The sequence below is a fragment of the Colossoma macropomum genome, unplaced genomic scaffold (genome assembly GCF_904425465.1).
Source record: "Colossoma macropomum unplaced genomic scaffold, Colossoma_macropomum, whole genome shotgun sequence".
Lineage (NCBI taxonomy): Eukaryota > Metazoa > Chordata > Actinopteri > Characiformes > Serrasalmidae > Colossoma > Colossoma macropomum.
Genome location: NW_023494788.1, coordinates 13,280,673 through 13,292,391, shown reverse-complemented (window position 1 = coordinate 13,292,391; position 11,719 = coordinate 13,280,673). Strand labels below are relative to the sequence as shown.

General features: G+C 38.8%; 1 protein-coding gene across 2 annotated transcripts; it reads left to right on the top strand.

Moving 5' to 3' along the window:
- The first annotated feature begins 860 nt into the window (after nt 1–860).
- On the top strand, nt 861–11,251 carry emx3 (empty spiracles homeobox 3). 2 transcript variants are annotated; one of them, XM_036568524.1, is made up of 3 exons: nt 861–1,721; nt 8,293–8,477; nt 9,779–11,251. In XM_036568524.1, the coding sequence occupies exons 1-3, from the start codon at nt 1,388–1,390 to the stop codon at nt 9,944–9,946; spliced, it is 687 nt and encodes a 228-aa protein (XP_036424417.1). In that variant the 5' UTR covers nt 861–1,387; the 3' UTR covers nt 9,947–11,251. The 2 variants fall into 2 exon arrangements, with proteins under 2 accessions (XP_036424417.1, XP_036424418.1); XM_036568525.1 differs by lacking the exon at nt 8,293–8,477.
- The last annotated feature ends 468 nt before the right edge of the window (nt 11,252–11,719 follow it).

Genomic DNA, 11,719 nt, shown 5'->3' with positions numbered 1-11,719 from the left:
ATTATCCTAACATTAATAATAGCAGTACTGTGTACACTCTAAGCAAAAACTGTTTTTTTGACTCTTGGAACCCTTTCTGATGCAATATAGAATTGTTTTTAAAGGGTTCATTTAAGAACCATATAACTTTTTAGACGAACTATTTGACGATGCAAAGAACTGCTTAAGCATTCAAGGCAGTGTTCTACCACCGCCTGTAATAAAGAACCCTTAAAGAACCATTTTAAGAGCAGCAGTGTCGGCATCCAGTTTTCTTCACATATGTAGTTCACATTAATTGTGAGTAAACGCTCTGAGTCAATTTTAATTATTATTTATGTAGATAACACTGCCTCACAGCAGAAGACCAACCGAGCAGAGAATAAACATTAGTAAACTCAAACTACTGCTTTTGCTATTTTGTAAATCTTTTCTATTACGATTTTCTCTTTTTTATGGAATAGAAAAAAAAGATGTCGAACGTAATTCCAACCTGAAGTCTACAGCTTCAACTGCCTGTGATGAAAAAATAATAATGAAAAGCTTGTTTTTCTCTGAGTAGGACTATTTAACCATTTATTAGACTTGTAAGCTGAATTTGTCAGAAAATTCAGTTTCTGTCCTCCAATCAGAAGCAGCCTCAGAAGAGCTCTGCTAAGCGGAGTTAGTTTAACCCTTAACTCTCCACGTGCAGTCCTGTATTTTAACCTCGTTAACTACTTTTATTGTCAGCAGAGAGGGGACAGATAAAAAATGTGAACACTTGTTTGTTGTATCGCCGCTGAGACGTGATTCAAAATGGCTGTGAGAAGCCGGAGCGTCGTCGCGGCATCTGCGCATGCGCCTCACACCACACCTCAGTCAGCGCAGGTAGTGATAGAGAGAGTGAGTGTGTGTGTGTGTGTGTGAGAGAGAGAGAGAGAGAGAGAAAGAGAAAGAGGCTCGCGCTGAGAGTACTGATTGATTACCGATACTCAGAGTGAAAGGAGAGGTGGAGAGCAGGTCCGAGAAGAGCTAAGTCAGCTGGCTGTGATGGCGGTCTCACTTTGTTAAGCCGAGTTTGGACCCGGTTTAATCCTAGTTGCTCTCTGTTAGCATCCTACTAATATTAGCTGTTTGTATCCCAGCCTGAGTCTGCCCTCAGAGAAGACCAAGTGCACCTGCGCTCGCGCGCTCGGACCACTCAACTCTAGACGCGCTCGTCTACAGCGGGCACTTGGAGAAGAAGCAGAGCGGCGCGCGGCGCGTTATGGATTGCCGTCAGAGTTCGGTCACTTTGAAGAAGCGCCGCGTGGATTTCTGAAGAGAAAGAGGCGGATTTTCTTCCTGGCACATGTAGGCTGGGCTGTCAGGAGGGAACTCGCTTGTTTTTTTGAAACTGTGTGTGTGTGTGACTCGGCTGACAGCCATGTTTCAGCACAAGAAGTGCTTCACCATCGAATCGCTCGTGGGGAAAGACTCGAGCCCCCCGGCCGCCGGAGACGAGCCCATCCGGCCCACTGCGCTGCGCTACTCGGAGCCGGTGGCCTCACCGTTCGGCTGCGCGCAGGGCTCCGGACGCGCGCTGTATGGAGGAGCTGAGCTGGTGTTCGCCGAGCACAGCGCGCACCCGGCCAACCCCGCGCTGGCACTGCGCCACCTCCACATGCCCTCTCAGCCCTTCTTCAGCCCGCAGCAGAGGGACAGCTTCAGCTTTTACCCCTGGGTGCTGCGCAACCGCTATCTGGGACACAGATTTCAGGGTGAGTAACTGCACTGAGCACCAATCTTCCCTCCATCCTCTAAGCAAACAAGTAATGTGTGCTCAGTTTGGCAAAAAGAGGATTAAGGAATTCATTCAAACCAAATACATACTTGGAATAAAACTAAGGAAAGCAAATTTACAAGATTTGCAAATTAATAATGTTTGATAATTGCCCTGTTCCATATTTTCTTAAAAAAAACATATATGTATATATATATATATATATATATATATATATATATATATATATATTTATATATATATATATATATATATTATATATATTATATATATATATATATATATATATATATATATATATATATATATATTTACACACTCTTAAAACAGATGTGCTAAAAATTCTCTCTCTCTCTCTCTCTCTCTCTCTCTCTCTCTCTCTCTCTCTCTCTATATATATATATATATATATATATCTTAGTCAGATTAGTTAGAAACTATTCAGTTAGAGGTGACATATTTTGGGTTACTTTTAACACAGGATATGACAGAGAAAGTGACACAAGTTAGTGTGCTGTTATTAAACACTTTACTTTTTAGAGTGTAAATATACGCCCCTATGTAGGCCTATTTATATTCTATATAAGTAGGCTTATGTATAATAAATATGGTGCTGTATGATTGTGTGTGCTTGTGAACATGTAAACGGAGGACCTGATGATGTAACTCTGAAATTCCTGTAGTACAAACACTTTTTCCCTTTTTTCTGCAGAGTTTGAGAATTTATTCAGTCTGTTATTTTCTATTTTAGACTGAATCAGAACACATATTGCAGACACACACTGTGTACTGTGAAATCAAGCGCTGTTTCTGAATCAGTTCTCCTTCAGTGTTTTGTGATTGAGAAACACATTAGCCTGCTCGCGCCAACAGCCTTATCAATTAATTATGCCTGATGTGATCCGTATTTTTAAACGCGCTTTTTTCTTTGGCGTCGTTTGTATAAAACACGTGAATTAATAGCGGCAGTAAAAGTTTGTGCGGCTTCGACCACGTGCACACACACACACACACACACACGCGCGCGAAGAAGTAGGCTGTTCACTGTGTGTGAGTGTGAAGGATTGCAGAGTGCTAAATATCTGTGTGAAAAGTCACTGTTTCATGAATTCCTTTTTCTGCTAAAGAGTCATAAATATGTATTTATCTGATCAGGATTCAGCAGCGTTCACATTCACCTACACATGTTTTTTAGAAAAAGAATATGAAAATAATTCGGTCTGTTTTTATTAAAATGATAAATACACACATACAGATAATAGGCATAAATTTAACATTAATATTTGAAAGTCTTTGAATGCATTTAGGTTTATTTTACACTTTATTTTATATTTCCGAAACATGCATACAATAAATTCACGCACACATTTCCTAAACATATATATATATATATATATATATATATATATATATAATATATATATATATATATATATATGATTTCCATATTTGGTTCATTTTTATTTCTGCATTAAATTCAGTATGCGCATCCATACAATAAAAATAATAGAATTATAAAAATAATCATTGACAAATGGAGCTAAGTAAACACGCAAATCAAATAAAGTATCTAGATTACGCAATAAATTGACTGAAAAAGCGCTAAAGAGAAAAATGTCTATTCACTGATTATAGTGGCGATCATTATAATTGTTTAGTAATTAAAACATGATTATTTGTCCAATCAGCGATTTTGTTACCTTCACATATTTGACCTCTCTGAAGAAAAAGATTCAATTTCTGTAAGGGAATGCAGAATAAACTATGGATATTAAACATATTATTTAAAAAAAATATATTACCGTCACTGGTTAAGTTTGATAACCAAGCTGAATACAAGCAATTTGAAATGTTTGCATGTGTTTAAGCATTAAACGCAAATATTACTCTAAAACATGCAGTTCTTTAACAAATTTATGAGAACTTGAACACATTAATGTAAAACCCTTTAATTTGTATATATATCTGTCTATAAATAATATATTTTAATTTTTCTGAGCTTTAGCATCTCCAAAGTCTAACTGATTGTGGGTGGTCCTGTTTACCAGGCAATTTGTTAAAGCAACAGGCTCACTAACTCTGAACATGGCTGTCCTTGTTGACTTGGTGGAAGGGAGCTCAGCCACCTCAGGTGTGCAGGCTGACGCACTGGGCTTAGCCACTGCCCTCGGGGCCATCTAACTCGGGTAATTGGTGGAAGTCAGAGGCTGTTGTCGCTCTTACTCAGATCCGGGGGGCTCAGATAGAGTCCCTTTGTTTACGGACAGAGCTGATCCACTCACTGATGGTGTCCAGTAACCTAGAAAACCACTGTTTAGACAAGACTAAATACAGCCAAGGGGACTGAGTGGGAAAGGATTACCTATCAAAGTGTCACTTTTTTGTTGGTGCTAATGTGTATACAGGTTTTTAACTCAGTGACTTCCTGAACGAGCAAAAGGATGTGTCTGTGTGTGTGTTCAGATCTGTCATGCAGGACGACGTAAACAGGATCCCAGACTGGCCTGCTGTAGTACAAGTGCGGGCTTTTGTGTGATGGGCGCGTTTAGCAGATTGTTGCACTGTTATCAGTAGCAGAGAGGTCAGACAGTGCTCTCTAATTGCAGCTCTGTTATTATAGCGACTCTCTTTTCTGAGACTGAGACTTCTTGTGGTGTCAAATCGCCTTAAGATCCCGGCACAGCGACAATCAGCATTTGTCCAGTTTGTACTTTTGAGAAAGCATCACTCGACCGAAGTACATTGCCCGCATAACTGACCATTAAAGGGGATTTTTATTACTTTTGTACAGAAATTAAATATGGAGAGATAAACAAAGTTGTTAAGAGTTGTTCGAGATGAAGTGCTCTGTTCTAGAGAAATGTACAGAGTCAAAATAGTTCAGAGCGGTGGTGATAGGAACCGGACGTCTGAAGAGTTTAATGCCTCTAAAAGCTCCCATACAGAAAGTTATAAGTGGTTATAAATATGCAGCCTGATGTCTGATACATTGTTTTATGATAGGTTTTAGCCTAAAATGCATTTTTACAATGTATTCATGGTGGAAAGGTACATCTAAGGCAAAATAGTATCCAAAATATTTTTTCATACTTGCCACTATTTTGCCATTGTCAGCAGTGCATATCAAAGCTCAAAGGACACTTTTAGGTTCACTGCTCATTTTGGATAGTAGATAAAATGGCAATATTTGCATTGTAGACATTGTGATGCCTGGTTCCTATCACCGCCACTATAAAGAAATCAGAGTTTGTAAGTTTCTTTACAGTTAATCGTTTCACGTCAGACCACTCTGAATTAATGTATTTACATTTGAATGATTAAATGGTGCAGATATTTTGAAACTTCAGTGCAATTCCTCTTTAAGATGTGTAATATTTTTTAATACAAAACAAAATTCCTTATGCTGAATAAATAATTAAAGGTTTATTTTTAATAACTTTACAAGATTTAATTATGCTAAAGTACTAATTTTCTAAAAAATATATATATATATATATATATATATATATATATATATATATATATATATATATATATATATATATATATAGCAGTTGCTTACAAGATTTTTATATACATTTTCTATTTAAGCTTAATCATTATTACATGGGACTTTATTTAAAATAGTTAAATGAAATTTATAAAAATCATGTTCAGATTTGAGGGACGGCCGAATTGGCAGCTTTCGTTCTGTGGTTGGAGACCAAATGATCCAGTGTCTCTTTATTTCCCACTGTATGCCACCCTTCTCCCAGCTTTTAATGAGAGCAGTACTGACAAGACCAAGCTTGTTTGTGCCAAGGGAATGCTAGTAAAGCTGATCTGGATGCCATCTGGTTCGCTTTTCCTCATGGCGGGGGCATCCTCGCCACGGATAGGCCAGTGAGTGTTTGAGCCCAAACCCCGGAGGGGCTGCCGGCTCTTCAGGAGGCCCGAGTCTCCGTCGCTGCTTGCTAGTATGTTCCACCAGCTCCCTCAAGGGAGACCTCGAGGTGATGCCACACATGATGACGATGCCAGTCAGAGTACTGCACAGGACAACCATAGCCAATTTGTAACTAATAGCTGCGTTTGGGGACAGTTTACGGATTTGGTAGCTTGCATTTGTTTCTGCTCCATACCTTGACATTTAAGTCACATCTCTTTGGTGTTCAGTGCACCTTGAGGAAGGTTTAAGGATGACTTTTCAACACCTTCAGACCTCTGTTTACATTCTTCCTCTCTGCCAGGCCTTGGCTACTTGTATTTTAGCTCGGAGCTGCCTCTATTGTTTTGGCCTCTGATGTTCAAAGGATTTTCAGCACGCCAGCTGAAAACGGCCGTCAATGACAGTCCTGTGACAGAAAATATGCACCCCTTCAGTGAACGTGGGTAAAGTGCATACCTTATTAGGACCTCAGACTGCAAGAGTCTGTTTTTGCAGGCGTTCTAGCTGCTATGAGGCATTTACAAGGGCACTCCTTATATGAACTAGTAAAACTGTGCATGAACCAGCCCTTAAACCTGTTTTCGACAAGGGCCGAGGACGTATCATGAGGCTAGTTGAGGGAAATTACCAAAAAAAAACTCTTTGAAATGAAGTTGTTGCTCTCTGATGGCTTTAATGCATGCCTGAAAAGACTCCATTCGATTCAATTGTCTTCACAAAAAGGGTCGGCTTCTGCGACTTAAAAGAAATCCCGGTCTGAGCAGCCTCATGTTAATCCTCTTTGCATCCACTGCTGATGCCATTAGTGATCTTTTGTGTGGAGAATTGGTACATCTTTGGACTTCCTTTGATGACTAAAGGTCAAGAGACTTCTTTAAACTGAGCTGCTGTACGCTGGCTATGCACACAGTGGAATGACCTATTCGGTTAGATTCAACTCACTATGAGCTCATTTAATACTGGCTTTCAGATTTGAGTGGATCTGAGGTTGTGCTGGTATTATGTTATTCCTGGATATCAGTCTTTCCCAGAATTGAACAAATCAGTTCAATATGTAAATGGCATGAAAGTGAATGGGTGAAGTTTTGAATATGTACTAGATGTATATGTATACTTACTGAATTTCTCAGTGCTATAGTTGGAGTTCTCTTGAGAAAACATGTAGTCAGATGGCATGTATGTTAATGATAGATATTCGTTGCTGCACACCTGCTCTCTCATACATTCTGGTTTGTTTTTTATTAACAATAGATCTTGGCCTCCAACCTCCATGGCCAGTCCAGGCCTTAACCGCCTAAGTGGGACAAACTTTGTTTGCGCGTGACTGCGGTCATGTTATTGCTGAATAATCTTTTCAAGAGCAGCACATCCCATCTCTGAATTACAGATCCATTTGTTTATGAAAAATGCTTTGCCTCTTCTGTGTGTTTTTTACTGAACGGCACATGGACGCAGCCTACCAGATGCTGCCTGCGGTGGAACGAAGGTCACGCGCCCTGTGGAAGTGATAATGACTGCATTTTACTACTGACATACGTTGAATGAAATCAGACAAAATGCTGGGGTTTCACATTTGTTTAACTGCCTATCTCAATATATTTATCACAATTGTTTTTGCATCTTCTTGGCCTAAGATATTTACACAGGATTCCACATCGAGGCATTACTGCTCAAAGGCCTTGCATCTGTATGAAAATCAGGGTTATGATGCATGGTGAAAAATAAAGGTGAATGACATTGCTTTCAGTCTGGCAGAATAACTTGAGCATGGAAGTGAAGTAGAACTTCACCCGGATGAATGCGTCTAGTACTGACTGTGGAACCAAGCTGGAATTATGCAGAGGTCGTCATAAAACTTTCGCAACTCTGCTTTCATGCTAGATAGATAAAATGTACTATAACATGATAATAACAGTTTTATTAAAATTACGCATTGTCATACAGAGATTTCTTATATTAACAGATTTTGTATTTGCTTTATTACAGGTAGTAAGAGCTTTAATATTGAAAAAAAGTCAAGAAGTAATTTGATATTGTTGATTATATAAAGTATTTGAATCCTTTAAATTGCAAACTTATTGTACAGTTATTAACCACTTACATTTCCATGGTTATTACATCCGAAGATGTATTGTTCAATCATTACATGCAAAACAATCCAAAGCTAAAAATTCTTAAGCTGAAGGTGTAAATAATGGAAGAGTAGCCCCCCCCAGCGTCAGACTCATTATTTAGTAAATGCTTTGAATTATTAGGTAAATGCTATGAATACTGCATACGTGCCTTTGCAGTTTAAGAAAATGAATTGCGTATTTTTACAGTATAAGCCGTAATTACATATTGCTACATGAATCATATTAAAACCTATCAGACTATTATTACAGACTAGCTATTAACCCCTTATAATCCCAGGCCTATTACATAATAAGGCTTATTATTCAGTAACTACAGGGACTTCAATGCAAACTGCCTGAGCTATTCTTAGATTATAGAAGTGTGTAATAAAAGTTCTTTGGGTCTGCTGGTGGGCCCTGGCCTTTTAAAGGGTTAAACATGCAAGATAAGCACATTTGACACATTTGCACCTCCTCTTATCTCGTCTATCTCTGCTCTCCCACAGGTGAGGACAGCAGCCCGGAAAACCTGCTGCTGCACGGGCCGTTCTCCCGCAAGCCCAAGCGCATCCGCACGGCCTTCTCTCCGTCTCAGCTGCTGCGGCTGGAGCGCGCCTTTGAGAAGAACCACTACGTGGTGGGTGCCGAGCGCAAGCAGCTGGCCAATGGCCTGTGCCTGACCGAGACCCAGGTGAGAGAGCAGGGCCACACACTCACAGAACACAAACTGCCACATTCCAGTGTGCTGAGCCAGCGGGATGTGAACACACACTTTCTCATCCCCACGCTTGCTCTAGGTCTACACAGTTTCATTACAGGACGGAAGTCAGTCGTCCTTCACCACCTTGGGATGGGCCAGAAGAATGCCAAGACATGTATTCAACATGCATTTATAGTTGGATTTCACAATCAGTGATAGACACACATGCTTGTTGACGCATGTGCTACAGTTTATAGGTAGCTGCTTAGCATTTTCAGTTGAGTCATCCTAGTTTTAGAGCTACTTCAGTGTGTAATAGACCGTATGAATATTTTCCTTTAACAATCCATTTGATTTTATGAATGTGAATGGAACATAGTTCCCTTAATGGACAAGTACATGAAATGATGTAAAAACTCATGTACATCACACAGTATTAGTGTGTTCTAATAAAGGGCTCAGAACTGTTTCTTACTTTTTTAAGATTAAAGAGTTTGGTGTACTATGTAAACATTATTAAAGTTTCAAAACACACTGCTCACTCCCCAGTCCATACAGTCCCTATATGAAAACCAAGCTGGAAAAAGCCAGTTTTGAGTTTATTGTTTTTGTGATGTCACAAAAATCAACACAATTAAATATATCAACCTATTCAGCCTAAAGCAGCTTAGTCTTGCTCACCAGCATTTAGGTTATAAAGAGTGTTTCAGTCTTGGACTGCTTTTTGAACAAGGCACAGTACAGGGTAGCCAATCAGAACAGAGCTCATTTACTTATTTCAGTCAAGGTGCAGTAACAACAAAAAGCCTGACTAATTCTAGGTTTTAAAAGGATAAAGAGGTTGGAAAACGGTCTTGTAAAAATGTATTATGACTGTTTTTGTTTCATAAAATATCCCAACGTTATAATTGGACTCATAGGTGGAAAATTTAAAATGCAAGAAAAATATAGCACATGGGCCCTTTAATTTTTCTTTTAGATCATTTTTCTTCAGTGGTGCACAGATATCAAAGCTCATTTAAAACAAAAAGAAAAAGCCATAATCACAAAAAAAAATTTCAAGACATTTTTAGGGACATGTATTGTTGGGAATTTTGGAGATTGTCTTTAACCCCTTAAATTATCAGGCTTACTACAACCTAAGGCTTATTATTCAGTAATTACATGGAAATGACATGGAATTACATGCTGACTTATCCTGATTATTTAAAGAGTTAATATAATTATTTTCTTTAGTTTATTGATGGCTTGGTTTTAAAGTCTTTTTTTTTCTTTCTCTTCCTCTGTTGAAGGTGAAGGTGTGGTTCCAGAACCGGAGGACCAAGCACAAGCGGCAGAAGCTGGAAGAAGAGTCGCCCGAGTCGCAGCAGAAGAGAAAAGGAAGCCAGCATGTGAACCGCTGGAGAGCAGCCACTCAGCAGGGCAGCTCAGAGGACATAGACGTCATCTCTGAGGACTGACGTTACGTGCTGACGACAGCTTGAGCAATAACTCTACACAATACCATGCACAGATTCGGGAACTCTGCCATGGCAGATAAAGAAACAAAAATAGAGAGAGAACTAAATAAACAACAACAATAAAAAAAAACAAAATAAATGACATTCGAGTTATTCGAAGTTCAAGTTGATTCTTGTTCTAGGCCGTGAACGAACACGGCTGTGAAAACTAAAGAATAGAATTTGTGCAGTCGTCTGAAAATGACCTGCAGTCGTGCACGGCAAGGACGACTCAGGCTGAACTGCTCCAGAAAGACTTGCCAAGACTTCTGTATGCAATACACATAGACCTCTACAATGTGGGACTCCAATCACAGAGCGCCGAGGACCGTCTTTTTCAGTGTCCACTCGTTCCTCTGCCGTCTACCTGAACATTTCTCTCACAATGTATTACATTCACTCTGGTTAAGAAAACACTTTGATGGGTAGGTTGTTTGTTTTGTTGAATGTGTCACACCGTTCAGCCGCACGGTCGAATTCACTACAGCTGAAGTTGAAATATCAGCCATAGATGTACCTTGTGGATTTTCTGTGTTTTGCAATGTTTTGTTGTTTTATACTCAGCACAGTCAGCAGAAGGATTGAATGAATATCCAGCAGCATTCAGGATTCAGTACAGATCTCAGAAAAAAAGGCTGAAAAAGAGAAAAACTTGGAATTTTGGTCAGTCTTGTAGTACATTAATGAGGCCACATTTAAAATGTTTTTATCCATTGAGAACGAGCAAACTTTTCTATGCATTTGATTGCCAAGTTTGAAAAATGAAACCTGTTGTTAAATGTCTCATTGTGTGAAATGATTTTGGGATATTTTTGCTTTTCACCGAATTGAATATAAATTAACTAAATTAAAAAAAAGAAAAAAAAAAGAATGAAAGGCTAAAAAATTCCAGAACTAAAGCAGAAAAGGCCCACACACTTCACACTCAAAGGGAAAGCCTTAGTAGTGTAACTTTTAAGGTCCAGAAACAGTTTGTAGCACTTCATACCAGGTTTTTGGGGGGAGTTTGAATGAAGAGGAGAGGATGAAAAGATTGCACTGTAGCCACCACTTCATTTTTTTTATCTGTTGTCTTGAAATTCTTTGTTTTGTTATTTGTTTCTTGTTTCCTGCAGATCATTAGATAATAAAATCATTGAGCAAACTGAGGAATTTAAATGATTTATTTTAAACTTTATCACCATGCACCAGTATTAGAATGACTTCTGTTGATTATTTGCTTTATTCTCTTGATTATTTCTCAAATTCTTATGCAGACCAGTGAATTTTCTGAAAACCTTTCATGTTCATTTGAAAGAGCAGCTTGTTCACTTCTAAGTGGGTTTAAATACAGTTCAGCATTATAAAACCAGAGAACTAGGAGCAGTCTCTTAAACCAAATCCTAAAGTTTATATTTGAAACTATTAACTATTCAATGATGAGTATATGTTCCATTATTTATTTTCTCCAGATTTTCTTCTAATCATTCATCTGTATTGACACCACAGCGATTCTTCCGCCTAGTCATTAGTGCTGTCCTCATTAAAGCTTTCCTAGTAATTATTTTTCATCTGCTGTTGTGATTCTCACCTCCAGTCCATCTTTTTCCACGTCAGGGCGTGTTTGCTAGGTTCGAAACGGATGAGATCCAGCTCTAAGGAGTTAAAAGGCTCCAGGCTTCAAATTTAACCAGCTGAAAGATTAATCCATGTCACCTTTATGCATTGTGATTTACACCTGATAATTCTTCATGC

Coding starts and splice junctions, on each gene's coding strand:
- emx3 (XM_036568524.1), top strand. CDS start 1,388: ATGTTTCAGCACAAGAAGTGCTTCACCATCGAATCGCTCGTGGGGAAA. Junction 1,722..8,292: donor TCTGGGACACAGATTTCAGG/GTGAGTAACTGC, acceptor GCTCTCCCACAG/GTGAGGACAGCAGCCCGGAA. Junction 8,478..9,778: donor TGTGCCTGACCGAGACCCAG/GTGAGAGAGCAG, acceptor CCTCTGTTGAAG/GTGAAGGTGTGGTTCCAGAA.